We start from the raw sequence: 19666 nt of genomic DNA on the forward strand, positions 1-19666 counted from the left end.
TGATTCATGATTTGACAAATCAATATTTATTCCTTTGTGTTGTGGATTTCAGTTCCCTGAACTTTTCAACTGCTGAATGTCTGCATTCTGAAGTTTATTTAGTGCACTCTCCTGGGTGCCAAGCAAGTAGAAATAGCTATTACCCCACGCTATTCTACAGGCATGAATCAAGAGCTTCACGACCTGCTGAGACAGCAATCTCCTTAACCTTGCTAAATGTCTGAGAAAAAGGACGAAGTCCTATCTGTGTCATTTTTCAGAGACATTTGAAGGTCAAACCCAATACAAATTGTAGACCAGTTGGGAAATAAAAAAAATTAAAAAAAAAACCAAAAAACAAACAAACCACCACCCTATTTCTAACAGCACAGTTTTAGGAACTGCAGCAGGATTGCATTGGGAGAGAAGTCCCTGCTTTGACTTCAGTTGCAAACCCGTGGAACTATTTGATGCTGGAGCTTGACCTTTTCTGAGATTGGAATCTGTTCAGTGCAGATTAGCGGTGGGTCCCTTTAAACAGGCTGCAGCACCACTCACCTTCCAAGTCACACCCCGCTGTAAATTCAGTGCAATCACCAGTATGCATTTGTGCTTTCAAGCTGAAGGAGGTTTGTGACCAATACCTGGTTAAATGTGAAATCCATGTATGTTAGCATATGGGAAAGGGCTTTTTTTCTTATGTCTGTGTTGTAAAATAGGAATATTTATGTGGGTGGCCTTGCTTTCTTTTTGTCTTTTTATTCTTTTTAAAGCTTCCAAATATCCATGCTGTGAGGACAGTTTTGATGCACGGGGGTCAGTGTTTGTACCTTGGCAAATTGTGCTGCCGTTAACTCCATTAACTTTCAGGGCACTATTTCAGCTTTTGGGTTTAGGTAAGCGGTGTTTAACACACCCCAAAATGTCCTGAAAGCTGAGGACCAGCGTCAGTAGTGATTCATGGTTTTATCACGGTCTTATCAAAAGTCACAATTCTGTTTGCAAGGTACTTGGGTATACAGATGGAAAAATTAACTGAGAATTATGAGGAAGACTGTGGGCTAGTAGATTAAACACAGAATAGTATAATCTCAGGGTGAGGCCATGTCTCTTCAATTACTGCATGGGAGAAAAGGGAGCAGAATTCATCAGACGGTGGCATTCCTCAGGCTGCCCTCTGTCTCCTTAGCTGAGAAAAACAAATGATCTTTCTGCAAATTTAAGAAATCATTGCTTTGTGTAGGTGGAAAAGTAAAAAATCCATCCTTAACTAATAATCTATACGCGTGGCAGGATGTTATCTTTATTAAAATTTAACAAGAGAAGTACACCAAGAAAATATCTAAGAGAAGAGGATTAAAAAGAAATGGAAAAAAACCCCATAGAAACAGTAACCTGGAGTTGGTGTAACATAAAGATCAGGCGTTAGTAACAACAGTGTTGAGAATACTCTGTTCTGTCTTCCCAGTCTAGTGAAATATTGAAATAGAAGATGCCTCTGAATGTTTGGAGTTTGTTTTTATTTTTTTTTTCTTATGATATGGAGGTAAGTCAGAAGTTTCAGACTGAGATATCTGTAGCTAAATCTAGTGAGACTAAATAAAAGGAACAGGCTGTAGTCTTGGAGAACTGGGTGACAGGCAAGGCTGTTCTCTGCCGCAGATCCCTGCTCTAGCCTGGTCCCAGCTGGAGGCTGGTTTGGTCTCTGGGTGACAGGTTTGGGCAGCATCTGTGTGGTGGTAAGAACCAATTGTTTTAAGTAACACTCTCCTTGAGTGATGGGCTCAAAATGCGTTTAAGATACAGGCTCTTTTTATTTTATTTGATGGCTGTGTCAGTGTTATTTCTGTGTTGTACCTCTGAAATGCCACAAATCATTGTTGCAGATGTGGTTCATAGTAGATGAAGTGGCTTGTGTTTTATGTTCCACTAAAAACTGGCAGCAGGGTCAGACAATTTTACCAGAAGAGGTAAATTATATGCTTTCACAGCTCAGAGACAAGAGATCACACCACATACATTTTTGTGGTTAATGTCCACTTTGGGGATAAAATTAATTTTTCATGCGTGTTTTGAGGAGGCAGAGTTGAAACTCTTAGCATTTTAATGTCATTGGGGATTGTTTCAGCCTCTAGCTATGTTAAATGGGACTAATAATTTCAGCTAATCAGTGTCTAACAACTTCTGAAAAATGGAAACTAGTTTAGGAGTGATGTAAAGAGAAATTTTCCACATTAGTGGAATGTTAGGCAAATGCTAATGATCCTCATACAGTTTCCACTTGTGTTTGGAGAGAGGGTCTCTTAAGGTCACCACAAAAAGTTAATAGTAATGAGTCCCACTCTAAAACAAACTGTGAAAGCCTGGGTACGTTTCTAAATTTCAAAGCAGGGGTGTGGATGTCATGTGAAACATTAGTCACTGAGTTTGTTTAAAAACTTTTTATATTATATTTTTGTTTAAGAAATATTACAGGAGGTAACTTTGCAGCCGAAAGTAAATCTAGAAATGACTACTGAAGCTGTGAAACTTAAGGCTGATATTTAGTGAGTCTTTTAACGATAGCTTTTATCCACCTGAGACAACTTTGGCATCAAGAAGTCTTCAGATCTCCACATGGTATCGTCATGGGTAAAACTTCTAAAAGACAGTTGCTTTCATTTTCATGAGTAGATTTTTGAGGGATGTTCACACTTCGTTCATAGATCTCCCACTGCTGGGCAAATCCTACCTTAGTGTGTCACGTGAATCCATTCTTTTATTTTGTCCTCTAAAGGATTCTTTCATTTTTGTTACTCTTGGGGCTAATCTGTGATTAAAAAACATTCTTCTTCAAAAAAATGTTTGATAGAGGACCAAAAGCTTCACAAAGAAAAGGTAGAAGAGGCCATATGTTTTCTGTAGTTTGGCTGTTCCTTTCTTTAGAAACTGTGGGTCTCTAAATCCAGCTCATACTTTGGGAAGGGACCTTCTAGTTACACTGGAGAAACGAACCCAGAAAAACTTGCCATGGTTTGTTTGATAACTCTAGAGTTGTTTGTATTATTGTTGGCTGTTCATTCACAGCTTCTGTGCGTCTGTGACACTGTCTTAAGGTTTTTCTTCCTATGAGTTTCATTTGAGGTTGATCTTCTTAAATGCACTTTTGGGCTTGAAGGGCATATATTGTTGACCTCAAACCCCATTGTTTTTCCTTATCTGCTATATAATCATTGTATATATCATTGTTATTTATTTGGTTACATCACAAGAGAAAACGATCAGTTCCTAATCAAACCATCAGGCCATTTAGCATAGCCAGGAAACCTGCTCAGGCATCAGATTCTGATGGTAACCTGCGAGCTCCAAGACACTTTCATAGGATGAAAATTTGTCTTTTAACATCCCTCAGAGCCCATTAGCGTCAAAATGAGTTTTTAGCAAGCACTTGTATGTTTCTATGTTTGGCAGGGGTGGTGGTTTTGTTTTTCAATTGGAGAATTAAAAATGGAAATTATAAATAATGTGAAAAAGCTTTTTTGTAGGATATATCAACCTGGGATTTCGTTATTCTGCAAGCCTAAAAGTAATGTGCAGATACCTGGATGCACATGCATAATGCAAGGTGCCTTTTGATGCTATTACTCCAGGCTTTTGAAACTTCATAATTTAATTCAGCACCAAAATCAGTAATTGGTATTTTTTTCTGCATGTAAAATAAAGCAGCAGTGTTGTTACCCCCCCCCTTAGCCATAATCCTCCCATGTTGGACTGTCCTGAGGATTTTTGAACGTTGTTTCATCCTTAATGAATGTATGGTATGTTGCACACATTTTTACTGAGTTGTTTTAGAGTAAAATAAACATGGTATTTTTCACTTCTACGGCTTGCTTGAAGATCAAAGAAAGGCAGAAGAAATGGTGTTACATCCTTGGCAGCAAGTCTATAGGCCTTACAATAGCCAGTGCTGCAATATGAATGTGCTCCAGTTCATGCAGTGTGCTGAAATTAACTTGTTTTGTGGATAAAATAAAATATAACCATTCTTACCAGCTTTCTTTTAAGTGGAATGTAGTGATAAAAGAATACTTTTCTTATTTTCTGAACAGGGTTCCAGATTTTGTGAGGGAGAAGCGTTTTGGGAACTGGCTTAAAGATGCGCGAGATTGGGCTATATCTAGAAACCGGTACTGGGGAACACCCATCCCCTTGTGGGTCAGTGAGGATTTTGAAGAGGTGAGTAAGAAAAAAAAAAAAAAGGTTTCCTATTGACAGAAAAGCCTATCTGTATATGTTGTTTGCTTATCTTGATAGACTGTTGTATCTTTGGCTGCTGCAGTCTTAAGTTCTATTAATAAGTCTTAACAGTATATGTATATCTAGAGCAGGTGATATATGCATACGTATGCATATATTTGTATGCCCATACACATTTTCTTTGCTTTTGCTTGAAAACTGCAAGTAATTTTTTCTTGTTTTTTATACAAGAATTAATCTTATATTTCCTGGAAGAATTTGCAGTGATGGTAGATCTCATGGAAATAACAAATGCAGTGAGAAAATGGCAAGGGAGAGATTTCTTTTTCTTTTTTTTTTTTTTTTCCTCAGTCATTTCAGTCTGTTTGTGGAATTCTGATGCTGGGTTACTTCAAGCCAAATGAATTGCTGAAGGCATAAAAGCAAGTCCACCAAAGGCAACAGTGAAAATATATATTTGTAGTGTTACAAATGTGAATATAACAGACTGTAAAAATGTGAATCTTGTGGGATGATGAAAGTGTATAATGGGAATGCTGGAAATGAGTTTTTTGAAGTTGTGAGGTACCCTGCCGTTGGTAGCATAAAGCAAACTGTGCAAGTAAGTACTTTACACAGTTTTGATGACTGCTGTTTTCTAACCCCAAGTCAAAACCCTGAGTTTTAAAACTGTTTCTGAAGATATTTTTTTTTTCTGTGTGGGTTAGTTCCTTTACACACATACGATAAATCCTTCGTCATGTTGGAAGTAGGAAACGCTAATCAATGTCAGGATGTCCATGGAAGGTGAATACTGATGGCAACATCCCAAGCCTTTTTTTTTAATCTCCCTTAATTTTAAAAGGTTTTAATTTTTGTTTTAGATGTGGAAGACCTCAAATAGGAAAATGTATGCTAGAAAAGTGTTGGGTTTTTTTTTTTCCTTAAACTGCACTATTGCTTAGATCTGCATTGTAAAGCATATTTTATTTCCTCTTCATTGGAAATCTTGCTGATAGGCAGGGAGATATTGGGGGAGGGAGGGAGTTACTCCTTGCAATTATGATTTAAGTATCTAAGAAAGCCTTAGCATTTGAATTCTATTTATACTATGAGACTGTAAATTACTGGCAAACCAAGTGCTTCTGTCTTTCATATAATAATTTTTAACATTTATTCAAAATTTTTAGGTATAAACTGTCAGTCTTCAAACTAAACCTTAAGTCTCTTTTTTGAGATAGTGAAAAGGCTTTCAGTTTTGTGCTGAAATATTTCAAGACTTCATTCTACAGCTGAAAAAGATTGTGTAAAGGTTACATTACTCCTACTCCTTCCCTCTAATAATATTTCATTTTCTGTCCAGTCTCCCAATGTCTGTATTCCTGTGTGTACAGATTTTTTTGCTTTTTCAGGTTTGATTTGTTTGTTTTTAATAACAATGTGATGTCTAGCTTGGAAGATTGACCTTTCCTTTGAAATTAGCTGCAAATATTCCTCAGGGCTTGGTGTTCTGAATAATGATAGCAATACCAACAGTTCTATTATTTTTATCCGTAGATGTTATACGTTTCTGTTTATTCTAGAGTCTGAATGTCATGTTTCAGTAGTCAAGTATGGCTTCTGGACCATGCTACGTTTCAAGATAAGGTTTTTTAATATTAATTCTCTTTATATGCATGTGGGATATAGCTTAAAAACTACATACCATTGGAACTGTTATGGAACTTAAGGCCTAAGTGACATCTGCTCTCATAAAGAAATAACATTGACTCCAAATTTCCTGACTTCAGTTTTACTGCAGCCTAGTGCCATGTGAGATTGCGGAGCCTCCTCTTCATGTCTTGTTCTCAAAAGAACACTTTGTCGCATGCAATTATGCCATGCCTATTAAATCCTGGAGAAGTAATAACAGTTCCTTACTTAATATACAATAAGGTGAATTAATTGGTATTAAAGTGAATTTTATTACAAATCAATATCTGTTTTCCCACAGTTCTATTTTAGCTTTTATTTTAGTTTTATTTTAGCATAATTATCAGGCAGAGACGCATAATGGAAGTTAAATTTTGAAGCTTGCGTTTATTACCACATTTTTGCAGACAGTTTATCATTTTAAGCTCTCAAATCTCAATGATTTCCTCAGTGAAGGAACACATTGCATTTGGATTAGATAATAAAATTCTTTAATATGGCACCCAACTTGATAAAGCAGACATAGGTTAATTTTATAGGACTTGCATACAAATTATAGTATTAAATATTCAGTGATGTTTCAGAAACTCTCTGACTGTTTCATTGCTTGTCACTCAGGTAAGCCGTTAACCCTCCACTGGTTTTGGTGCACCCGGTCTTGTGTAAGGGAGTCAGAAGGAGAGGACTCTGGCTGTGCTCTCCTCAAGGGTTTCCAGGCTGCTTTGAGTTGCATGAAGAATGCTACTTCTAGCTGACCTTAGCAGACATTTCTTTTAGTAATTACTATTCAGAAGATGCTTTCTAAAGATCCCGGATTGTCTTGCTGATCTACTGATACACTGCATGGACTTATTTCTTTCTATGAACACGCCTCATTCTCCGATTATAGGTACTTAACAGAGCTGAAATGACAAACCAGTAACAGCAAAGATTTTTACTTTAATAGGAACTGAAGAACTATGCCACAGGAACATTGAGGTCCAAGAATACTACTGGATGGCTTTATTCTTCCTATTTACATGGATAATCCTGGATATAACGCCAGTGTTAATTTTGTTAGAAGTGTTTAGCTTTGTCTTCTGATTTCACATTATGTTTCAGTGGTGCTGAAGCAGGGTTAAGCAGCCCCCACTCCTAGTCCATATATGTCAGTCTTTGCTGTCCGCTATTAAATGTTGATGTAGCTGCTTTTGTAGTTGATGTGGCTGAAAAATAAAATGGAGGAGGAACAAGTGACAGTAGGGAAAGGGGCCAGGTTACTAAAGTAGACTTTGCTGTTGAAGAAATGTATCCGAAGCCATAGCTTTGATTTGAGAGCATAAATCAGTTTGCTCCTTGCAGAAATGAGTGGGTGCGGCCTAATGAGGGATCAGATTTGATTAGCATCTACTTGCTGCATTGTTCTCTTGCCTTCAAGTATCTAATGAGCTCCCCTTGGGAGAGAGTAGCTCCATCCTTCTGGCTTGGACAAAGACAGATTTATTCAGTATGGTGATATCTGCGTTCCTCTGGTGGTTGTTGGATTTTTCATGTAGGCTTGGACTTATTTCCTCTATGAGTATGTTCTGCTGGATGCAGTTCTGCAGATATGTCCAATGTTCAGAATTTTCCTGAAGTATTGAAATGCTTGGTTCAAAAAGCAACAACTAATGGGCAGCTTTTAACCGAGAGTATAGCGAGAAAGTATGTTCAAATATTAAGGTTAGCGAAGATGAAGTAATCAGGGTATCCAAGGGTATTTTTTACCCCTGCTGCTATTAACACCTTTTCTTCCACCAGCAGTGCTGAACTAAGCAGCTGCCTGCTCACTTGAGCTTGTACCATTGCTTATGGGGCCACACGGTGAATGAAGAACAGGTCTGGGATAAAAATAGTTTATTGATAAAGACATATTTTTAACTGGAATCAGTCCCCTGGTGTGGTTTGCTATGCAAACTGCAGACTGTGGTACTTGACTGTTGTAATCGTTGTAATGCTTCACTTCCTATAGAAAAATAAGACAAATAGGTAAGTAATGGAAAAATGACGTTTCAAAAGTACTTTAACAATAAAAGATGGTGATTAGTAATGCAGATCAGCAGTTGAATCAGACTAGGAAAATCATGGCTTAAAAACCAAGGAAGACTGAATTTCTGCCTTCTCTGTAACTCATGACAGCTTTTTTTTTTTAATTAAATGCGCCAAAACGTTTTTGTTAGTCACAATTTCTGTGTGTATACATACACATGTATTTAAGACTAGCTGTAGGAATTGAGCAGTACTCTGACTTACTGTATCCTAAGAGCAAGTTAGAAAGTTATCTTAGGTGAAAAATGCCTAGCCTATTTACAGCTTCTTTACGTTGGTACATTTAACCCCTTCACTGTCAGATCTGTCAAAACCCAGTTTTTTTTCTGCAGCAATTCCAAACTGGACTGATAGCATGTGGGACTGGGTCTCCAAAATCCAGACCTGTACTGCAGTTTCTGGCTCGTGAATCCTGCCAGATGAGAGAGGGCTACAGGCCCCCCTGGGATGGTTAAACTTTATTAAAATGTGAAGTAAAGAAAGCTTTACTTTTCTCCTTCTCTCCTACATACAGTTTTTCAGAATGATTTTTCTTTCATCAACATTTCATGACGTTAATGCAAGTCTGTTGCTGAAACTTTTTGCTGTTTTCTTAGATAGTGTGTTGATACAATAAAACCAAGAAAAAAAGTCTGTACCTTTTTTTAACAACCACTTTGTTAGGTGTGACACTTTTTTTTTTTCTGCTTTAAATACGATGCCATTAATGTGAACAGTTTAGTGTACCTGGAATGGAACACTTAAGCTCAATTACGAGCAATTTAGCTGCTTACCTTTGCTTCAGAAGAGGAACTCGGCATCTGAAATTCCTGTCTGTATAAAAGTCAGGGTCATTGAATTTTCAGAGGTGTCTGTGTTGTCAGTTGTTTGGGAAAAAAAAAAAAACAAACCCCAAACAACAAAGCCCTGTCTTTTTTGATATCTGACAACATGCTTGTTCTTCGAAGTCTTCAATTATTCTGACATGAATTGTATTAAATCAGGGCAGTGGTCTCTCAAATCATTTGCTGCTTTCTTAGTTTGAGGAAGGGGACCTTGTACAAAAATTTTGTTGGCTATTCAGCTATACCAGCTACTTTAGAAGATACTGACCTAGAAGTCTCCTGTCTGATGTTAAAAAACAAATTGCTACTGCGTGCAAACAACTGACTAAATCTCCTGAGTGTCTCTTACAGGTAGTTTGTATTGGTTCAATGGCAGAATTGGAAGAGCTGTCTGGAGTGAAAGTCACTGATCTCCATCGAGAAAGGTCGGTCACAGAGGCTGTTAATTAGTGATTAAAAAGAGTTGAGTAGACATAAAAAATATTGGGTTTCTTTGCCCAAACCCTGGGAAACAGATTTGGGGAAAATAGAGAAGTATTAAGAGGGCTTGTGATTAATGTGTATAAATTTTCTTTTCTGCTGTCTTGGACACTGTTAATCCAAAAAATCTCTAAAATAGCTTTAAATTAGAAAAAATGTCACAGGAAATGCTGACCTTTTTGAAGAATCATGAAAATTAAAACCAGAACTCTTGTCATGCCTAATGTGCAAGCATTATGTTAACTTTTTGTGCTAATTCTTGGTTTTGTTTAGAATTTGTCAATCTTTTTCTTTCCTGTAGCATTGATCACCTGACTATCCCTTCGCGCTGTGGCAAGGGCTTACTGCGCCGGGTCCCTGAAGTGTTTGATTGCTGGTTTGAGAGCGGCAGCATGCCTTACGCACAAGTCCATTACCCATTTGAAAACAAAAAAGAACTTGAAGATGCTTTCCCTGCTGACTTCATAGCTGAAGGCATTGACCAAACCCGAGGATGGTAATTTTCTGCCACTTTATTAGATGATATTATTACCTTGCTTTCCCATTACATCTGAGATGATCCTTTAATGTCATATAAATAAGTTTATGATTTCTTTTTTTCAGTAAAATGCAAGGTATTCTAAAGTTTGGTGACAAATATGTTGCAGAAAGACGACATGTTATCAAGAAATCTTTCCAGCTCTTGTGGAAAACATCCTTAGGTAATAGAGGAGATCTTTGGCCTGGTCAGGAAGAATCTCGGCACCTGAATTTTCACAGAACTTGAGTTATCTACTAGAAACAGAACAGCAATTGAGTCAGTTAAAATGGAAGTCAGTGTTGTGAGGATTTCAAGGCAGTATAAATGCTAGTATGCAAATGGCTAATAATGTTTGTCCCCTAGATTAAATTTTAATTTTGGGTTTATACAAGTGGGGAATAAGCAAATTTAAATCAAACCTTAAATTGTTGAGATCTTATTGTTTACACGAATCAAATTTTCTAACTGAAAACTTCATCTGCTTATTTGATTCCTTTCTGGATAAAAGCTTTTCAATCATTGATGAAAATTTTTCTGTAATCTCACATTTTCTCTGGGTAATGTTCTCATCCATACATGCATACATATACTTCTAGTTTTTGCTTTTTTAAGTGTTTAGTTTTGAAATTTGAGGGTAGTTGTGAAAACCAACATATTTTTAAGATGAATTTTTGTGTTTTTTATATTTGTACATTTTACTATGTACAAGTAGAATTCTTCCATCCAGTAACTTGAGTTATTAGTATTAAACTAAATTCCTCTGAGGCATAGTTGGCACCTCCTTTTGCCCATTCCTCTATTTCCCCAACAAACCAACCAACCCAAACAAAGCAATAAGTTGTGGGTTTTTGCGTGTTTGCAAAGTTGAGAGCAAGGTTTATACATACTCTCAAAGCCAGGAGGCTTGAGCAAGGAGACATTTGAGGCATGATGCTAAATAAAAATAAGTTTCATGAATATAGAAAAAGGTATCTTTGCAATCCCTTGTGATACAAAAAATGATCTAGGTCTTCGAAATGGAAGTTACATTTACAAGTTTGGCAGTTAGGAAGGGACCAATTAAGTCTCACTTAGTAAAACGTGGACTTTTAATGGCTTATTAAATACTTTCAGAATATAGCTGCACCTTACCTAGTGTTGTGCATAGTGTTTCTAATAGGTCCTCAAAGCAGTAATTCACATAGGCCAGAATTAGGGCAACCTGATGAACTTAGTTAAAGCTTTTTTTTTTTTTTAATGAAAGTGATAAAGTACTCCAATTCCTGTCTCAATCTGGCCTCTTACATGTATAGTAATTATTATTATTTTTATTCCACCCCCCAGAAAAAAGTAGTCTTTCTTAGGCCATCTGTGTTGATCTTTGATTTTGTGCTCTCTACAATTATAAATCACAGCTTGTTAGTCATGGTGCTCTTCAGTGTTAGTATACAGCTGAGTACTGTTGAGTAGCATATAACCCAGCAGCAGAGGGACATCCTGATCTCATTTGCAGGTCAATATTTCTTGCTTGCTGCTCTTCAGGCAGCGTTGGATCCAGTATATACAGTGAACTCTACATTTCTTCATTTTGCTTCATTTACTTTGTTTTCTTTGCTGTTGCATATAGTGTGTGGATACAGCATTTAATTTGACAAACGCTAATTTAGGAGATATAAAATTCCATTTTATAGTTAATATGCCATATTATATAATACCTGCTTCATCTTGAAGAAAAGTGTTAGGTTTTGTTCATCTGGGGGAATACCTGCTTATTCTGGAGCAGCTGTGCTTTGGGGACTGGGGGGGTTGTACAGGGTTGGAATGAAGAAGGAATGGAGAACAATAGCTTGAAAAGTTGCAATACTAGCGAGTCCATGTATTAGTCTTTCTGCAACATTGTTCATTATGTGCATGAAAGGAGAATTAAAAGGTTAGGTTTACCTCTTTTTTTATTCTTTCCTTCTATCTGAAAAAAAAATAGGAAATTGTGAGGGGGTGTTTTTTGGTTTTTGTTTTTTTTTAAGAAAAGAGACAAATAAAAGAACACATGATAAATACATATAAAATGCATGCAGAAGGCATAGTCAGAAACTGATTTTCTCCCTATAATATTTTATAAAGATAAAAGGACACTGATTGTAATTTAGGTGCCAAAAAATGAAAACAAATTTAAAAAAACCCTGCAATGTAATAATTTTTACACAGTGCAAGGGAGCTACTGAAGTGTAAAAGTTCAAAAGAATTAAAAATGGTTTGGGATTTTTATGTGGATATAAAATCTTTTCCTGGTCATGACAATTCCGGTAAAAATATAGGAGGAATGATAAATTTTAGATTTCAGGGTTTAGCTATTTGATGTTGGGATATCACAGTGGATTAGTATGTGTCACACTCACTTTCTGCAGTGTTTCTTTTAGTGCTGTGCTTTGAAGCACGTGTGGGAGAGATGACAGATGAAAAGATAAGTCTGCTCTCACATGCCTCCAGTGAAGCTCTCTGGTGCCATTAAAGAATGCATTTGTAGTTTTTACACAAGTTGGCCTTTTTATAGTGTGATATTAATTTAAACTCAAGTGCTGTGCAACATCCAGATCCACTAAACTATCATGTTTCCAGTTTATAAAGTTATTTTCTTTATTTTTAAATAATAAATGTAATCTGTGGATTTCAGTTCACTGATGTTGACCTATCTGCAAGTTGCTGCTCAAAGTGACTTCTTTCCCATTCCTTAGTGGGCTGAACCAAATCACATCACTAATTAAACTGAAGATTGGCTCTGGAAAATTAACAAGAGAAGCCCAAGCTGACACAAAGGCCAGCGGTGACTCCGTGGCTGTAGACACACACCTGCTGTGCTTGGGTTGGGGCCCAATATCAACACATGATGCTTATACCTTTCCCGTGGTGCTCACCTCTGTGAATAAGCTGGTACTTTGGTAACAGCTAGTGTTCTGTGATTTGCAAAAGAGCACTTTTATGAAAGAAAGATGGAATTAAAATGTGAGGTAATGGGGTTTTTTTGGTAAAAGGTAAAGCTGTCTCAGGCTGTTCTTAAGAAGGGTTCTCATTATAAAACCGTTAGGCTTTTAGTTACCTTTTCCTATGTCTTGTAAAAAATTTTGAAGAGAAGTTGTGTATCTTCCTGCCAGTGTGACAGCGCTATATCATAATAGACCTAAGCGAACAACAAGCTGGTGTGTTCTGAAGTGTTAAGAGCATGGTATGTGATTTTTTAATTTTTTTTTATTTGAAGTATTCTGTATAAAGTGTTAAGATTCAGAATGAAGGTTGGGTTTGTGTCAGGTCAGAGACTGCAGCTGACAGGAAGTGAGGACTGGTAGGTGTTGAAAAGCTCGGGAGGTGGAGATCTGGTGGCTTCTGTTTGACTCGAGACAAGGGGAGAGTGTCACGGGAGACAAGAGAAAAATTAATATGACCAAGGTGATGAGCTAGGAGAGTGATGGTTTTGATTACTTTCTGCACGGATATGAGAAAGAGCTGAATTATATTTGTTAAGGCCAGAGGGAAAAAAAAAATCTTACAGTCACTGGGTTGCAAGACTGGGAGTCTGGATGGATTGATAGGAAAGGCACCGTCTCTGTCTGTAGGGAGGTGCAACAAGTCATGGTCAGAATATGGTGGCTGAAGGTTTTTGGCATGAAGCAAAGGATTATGAATTTACCCACAGTTGTTAAAGAAAGGAGAAAGCAGTGAGGGAACACTGGAACACTTTCTTCTCTTTGAGGCGAGTTGAAGAGGAGGGAAAAAGAGCCAAGAAGTGGACTTCTGTCTCTGCTGTTAAGGGTTTTTACTATTGTTTTGGCTGACAGCTATATATCTTCACAGACATAACTACAAGCAGACTGAGATTTGGTGAATGGAAGATGAGGCAGCAGAGATTAGTCGAGAAAGTTGTCAAAAATAAGGTACAGAGAAATGCTCCTTTAAAATACTGAGAACGAGGTGAATTTTTTTCAAAAGGATAATCTGAGAGTGAGAAGAGTTATTTCAGAATGGTGTGTAAACAGGTGGATCACAGGATCTCAAAGACAGTCTTACAACTGTCATCAACTAAGGTGCCTCATTGCTGATGCTCATTGGGTTTGACAATGCAAATAACTTAAAAACTTGTGAAAAGTTCTTGGATGTATTTTTTCAGTGCCCACGGTCCGTCTGTGCAATTTTCCTAATACAAACAGCATTGACATCTCTTCTGGTTTGTTCTGCTTTGTTCTTTTTAATTGCAAAGGCACTTGCTCTAATATGAGAATTTGCAACCAGTTTGCCGAAAGCGGTGGGAGTTTGTCAATGAGGTACCGTCATATGAAATCCTGAATCCTGCTGTGTTCGTAATGAACTGTCAGTCTTGGAGGCTCGAGGTGTCGATCATCCGAGTAACTGCTCAGATGTTTGTGTTTAGGGGTTTTCTTAAGAAGGTTAAAAAGGAAGATGGGGATTTTGGGTACATGTGTTTGTGTGCAGGTGGAGGAGTGCTGCTTAAATTCATGAAATTACAGTGCAGTTTAATAGAGATAATTTGTATTGTGCAGCGTGAATTGAGGTGATTTTGAGAGTTAAAAGCTTGTCTGAAAGAGAAGCATCAGAGTTGTCATGTTAAGCCACTTAATAAATTCAGTAATGCACACAGCAACCTTTCCAGCACTTTGGTCTCTCAAGTGTCACAATAATGCTTTTGCAATTATAGGCAGCTTTTTGATAAAAACTGCTTGGAATGCTTGGAATATAGAGATGGACTTTTTTTTTTTTTTTTTCACTCAAGTGTTTCTCCACTAAATCTTCATGCAAATGCGTAGTTCTGAGGCATAACCTCCTGTGCCTTATTCTAAATCAATTAGCTTTTGTATAATCATCTGCTGTTCTAAGGTTGCTAAGTAATCGTCAGTGTGATACTCATTTTTAACCAGGAAAGCTGTGGCCCACCCTACAGTTATTTTCTTAAAAGTAATTAACACCAGTGTGGTTACAAAAGCTCATAGATACCTACTTTGGTGAAGGTTCTGACTCCTGAGTATGAAATTATCACATCGTCTTGGACCTCTGCTTGATTTCTCAGATACAATCATATATTGACATATTGAACAATAGGTGCCTGTGCTTTCTCCAACACTGATTTCTTAAGTGTCCAAGATAGTTTATACAGCCATTATAAACACATCAAATCTGGGCCGGGGGAGAGTGTGGAATGCCCTACTGCCCTGTATTTTATCTATTAAAGGGGAAAAGTGCTACCCTTTTCTTCTTCACAACTTTCCTAATGCTTACTATTACAATTCTTCAGCCTTCTTGGTCTAGTAGATCCCAACTGAGCAAACAGCATGATACGCTACAGGGAGGAAAAAGGTCTATTTAAAATAAGCTCCTTTTCTGAGCTTAATGTTTTTCCACATAAATGTTCCACGTACACAAACTTTAACTTTGCTAGAGTAGAACAACATGATGAAAAATTTCTTTCGTAATGAAGGGCACGCAGACTTCAGCTTGGTGTATTTAGAAAGTCACGTTTACGTTGTCTCTTTTTTCAGGTTCTACACTTTGCTGGTGCTCTCCACTGCTCTTTTTGGAAGGCCTCCTTTCAAGAATGTAATTGTGAATGGCCTCGTCCTTGCCAGGTTGGTATATTCTTTCCTGAACAGAGTTTTAGTCAAAAAATATTTCAGATAAGTCCCTGTGAATTGTAAAATAAATCTGAAATGGACCTTGGAGCTGTTAGGACTTGTCGGGGAGGTATCAGTGCTGCATGAGGTAAGAGGCACCTGAGATTGTGAGTTTTACATGTCCCAGCTCTCTGTTGCACTAGGTTCTTCCCAGCAGGATTAGTCCTCCTGAGAGAGAGAGAGCAAATGAGTAATAAGTCAGAATAGGAAATAAATGATACCTGTTATGCAGAGTAAAGGGGATCATACATGTAATTTTAGATGCAATTTTAAATAAGTTAATTATATTTGTTTCCCTTTCTTTTCAAATAAAACTTTGTCAGTGGGCTGGAGGGATTGATTCAAAACAAGTACATCTACCCTCGGTTTTGGTAGGAAAGACAGATTTCATGCTTAGATTTGCTACTTGGGAACCTCTTGGGTTGTTTGTTGGTGGTTTTTTTACTGAGTTGCTCTCGTGGGTTCAACTGTCACACCAAAACGATGTGCTAATATATAATTATGTCTATGCTACCAAGGGCATAAAAGGACAGAAAAATTAAGCTGGATTTGAAAGGCCTTTTTTCTTTGTCCATGTATTAAAACAACTCTTGGAATTTATGCCTACTTTCTGATATTTTCTAGTGATGGCCAAAAAATGAGCAAAAGAAAGAAGAATTATCCTGATCCAATGAGTATTGTCAATAGTTACGGAGCTGACGCACTAAGGTAGGATTTCTGTAATTAACATTCAATCTGATATGTTAGCTCTCTGTTCATAGCAGACATGCACCAGCAGGGCATGTATAGGTTTTTGACCATCACCAGTAGGAAGAAAGTTAATTTTAGAAACTTCTAGACCATTATGGCAGCCAAATAGCTGAAAGGGTGGATGAGTCAAAAGAACTGGCAATAGTTACAGTGCCTGGCCTTTCTATACCCATGTCTTATCTCCCTCGAGGCTGGTAACAACCAAAGCTGACGTGCTGACTGGAGGCCTTTTGTCGGAAAATTGTCCACTTTGTACAGAATTCTTCCACTTGAGCCAGCACTGACTAATAGTCTGAGCTGACCCAGTGAAAATTGGAATAAAATCTTTGAGAACAATACCATTAGTTTACCGTTAAATCATTGTTTTAGGAAAGGATTACTGTATAACGCACGGAAATGTTTGCTGCTTATACTATGCATTTTCTAAACAGAAAGTGTTTCTCTTTTCTTCCTGTAAGTATGCAGTGTGTACCTAATAGCAGTGAAACCAGAAAAGCAGAAGCGGAGCAGCCTAACGTGTATATATAAATTGTGCTGGTCAAACAGAGATTAAACACAGTTCAAGTGTTTCATTAAAATTACACTAACGTATAAACATAACTGTGAAGTTGCCTGGTCCTTTGGCTGGATGCACTAACTACATGCATGAAGTGGTACCTTGAGATAAAGGTGCAATAAAGGCAATTTAATAACTGCAGGAGTACACTACTTACACGTTTCTCAAGAGCCCTGTAATTCTTGCTATATATAAGAAAACAAACGATCACACAGATTGAATTGTATGTTACAACTATACATGATAATAATTGGATTGAATGAAAGCTTAGTGTAACTGTGCTTTTTTTGTTATTTGAGAAAGATGGTTGTTGCTTGTTCTAGATAATTTAAAAAAATACATATGAAGTTCCTTATTGTTTCAAGCTTTAGCATTTAGAAGACCTAGGAAATAATCTTCTCATGTATATTTACAATGGAGAGTTGGGTGGATTTCTTAAATTTGATCAAGGTTGTTCTTTACAAATAATCAAGGTGTATTAGCAGGACATCAGTGAATTGGTAGCTGGAACGGTATGAGCAAAAAGGGTTGGAGTTACTCATATTGGAGATATTTAAATCACAGGTGATGTTTCCGTTGGAAAAAAAATCTGCCTCTTATTAAAAAAAAAAAAAACCACCAAAAATCTCAAACACCAGAAGTTACACTTCCATTATTCATGTTTTTTTGATTTCTAAAAAGCTAATTCATTTTTGTGCCTGTGTACTCATTCTTTAATGTCACATTTATTTATACATACACCCACATAGAGAGTAAAAAGCATTGCAGACTGGGCTCATTTATGGAAGTAGCTCTGCGATTCAGTTGTCTCCGCTTATTCACTGAAGCGCTTGATGTGTTCTGTTTACAGAAAAAGCTACAACTGAGTTTTTTTTCCTTGGCACTGTTTCCCTGCAGAATTACTTTAGCTTTTGCAGTACATATATATATATATATATTTAAACTACAGCTTTGAAGTATTCTCAGCAGTAGCTTGATAAATAGATCAGCAAAAAATATAGATGCATGATGTTTAAATGAATATGGAATTGAATGGAAAGGGCAAACAGAAGAAATAACAGCACAGTAAATTTAACAACCCAGTTTCAGGCTTCTGAAAAGGGAATCTGTGAGAACTGTCACATCTGTAAGAATTGTCAAAACCAGTAGTGTTTCACTATTCCTAAGACCTGTGACTTGGGTTGGATAGCTGTCAAAGTTGAAGTATGCCAGAAAGAGAATTTGCTGGTCGTAGTGTTTACAAGCACTTTGCCTCATGTGTCCTGAGGGAAGTATTGCTGTTAGAAGTGATGTGTTACATTCTCCTCTCAATCTGTTCTTAAAATGCAGAAGAAATAACATAATGCCACAGACAACTGTTTTAGAGAGATGAAAAGGAGATGACTTTATTGTTTCTCACATGTTGCTAGAAAACTTGATAATACTGGCTTTATTTGAAGAAGGTTTTATTTTCTGCTCAATTGGTAATATCACTAGCTGTAACTAAATTAATAGAAATCTTCCTTTATAGTGCTTTATTTCTTTTTCCGTATAATAGGTGTAAGCGTCTGCATTGGAATAATTCAGGAAATTAGTATTCTTTTAAAATTTACATATTGCAAGTCAGTGTAGGGCTGCTATGTTAAAAAACCCCCCAGACCAAAACTGTAGCCTTCGAGAGCTACATTTTCTTTAATTTTTTTCCGTGGTCATTGCCACGGAGACCAGCTTCAGGGCAGGTAAGACTGCGCTGGGGAAGGGTTCTGTAGCGGAAAAGGCCGACGAGAAGCTCTTTTTAGGGCTTTTTTTGAAGCCGGGACAAGGCCCCTGCTTGTCCTGGGGGCTGTCAGCTGGGGGGGCGGTGCTGCTGAGCGAGCCTGGGCGGAGCCGCCACCACCCCCGGTTTATCCCACCTCCAGGGGATAAAAGGTGTCAGGGAGGGCAGGGACTAGTCCCTGCCCACAGAGCACGGAGGGAGCAACCGGAGCTGGTGTGTGTGTACCGGCCGGGCCCAGTGCTTCTACTGGTGTACACGGTAAGGTCAGTCGCTCCTGGGGACTCAGCTATGGTTGCTACCAGATCGAAGGCTATGTTTAGGAAAGCTGTGGGTACCCAGACCGAGGCCCCACGCAAACATATGGGTGCGCAGGCCTCTGGGTGCAGAGAGTGCCGGAGCCTGGCGCTGGCAATGGAGGGTAGCGGAGACAACACCTGTATAAGATGTGAACAGGTGAATGATCTGCTCTACCTGGTGGCCCAGCTGAAGGATGAAGTGGAGAGGCTGAGGAGCATCAGGGAGTGTGAAAGAGAAATTGACTGGTGGGTGCACTCCCTGAGAGTAGGGGAACAGGTTGAGGCCCCGTGTAAATCGGAGGACCCTCTCCCCTCTTCTCATCAAGCGACAGGAGAGGATCTCAGAGAAAAGGAGGAATGGAAACAGGTCACTGCTCGGGGAAACAGGCGAGTCCCCTCCCAACCTCTCCCAGCTTCCCAGTTACCCCTGCAGAACAGGTATGGAGTCCTGCAGGAGGAACTGGCCGATGGAGAGGAGGATGGCACACCAAGACTAGAGAAGACAGAAAGTACACGTCACAGCGGACCCAACTTCACCACTAGCTCCAAAAGGAAAAGGAGAAAGGTCATAGTTGTGGGTGACTCTCTGTTGAGGGGGGCAGAGGGACCAATATGCCGCCCTGACCCGCTACACAGGGAAGTCTGTTGCCTCCCTGGGGCTCGGGTCAGGGATGTGACAAACAAACTCCCAGACCTAGTAAACCCCTCTGATTATTACCCCCTGTTAGTATTTCAGGTGGGTAGTGATGAAATGGGTAGGAGGAGGCTGAAATCAATTAAAAGAGATTTTAGAGCCTTAGGGCAGCAGCTCAAGGGGTCAGGAACACAAGTAGTCTTCTCTTCTATCCCACCAGTGGCAACTGTGAATAAAGAAATT

General features: G+C 38.3%; 1 protein-coding gene across 3 annotated transcripts in view; it reads left to right on the forward strand.

The window, feature by feature from the left end:
* The window catches only part of IARS1 (isoleucyl-tRNA synthetase 1), a 111379-nt gene that overhangs the window by 46429 nt on the left and 45284 nt on the right, over positions 1–19666 (forward strand). For all 3 annotated transcript variants that reach the window (XM_074152430.1, XM_074152429.1, XM_074152431.1), the window contains 5 exons: positions 4068–4194; positions 9129–9202; positions 9559–9753; positions 15300–15386; positions 16056–16139. In XM_074152430.1, coding sequence (XP_074008531.1) covers positions 4068–4194; positions 9129–9202; positions 9559–9753; positions 15300–15386; positions 16056–16139 — 567 coding nt within the window. The remainder of the gene's footprint in view (positions 1–4067; positions 4195–9128; positions 9203–9558; positions 9754–15299; positions 15387–16055; positions 16140–19666) is intronic.

The sequence above is a fragment of the Numenius arquata genome, chromosome 8, assembly GCF_964106895.1.
Source record: "Numenius arquata chromosome 8, bNumArq3.hap1.1, whole genome shotgun sequence".
Taxonomy (NCBI): domain Eukaryota; kingdom Metazoa; phylum Chordata; class Aves; order Charadriiformes; family Scolopacidae; genus Numenius; species Numenius arquata.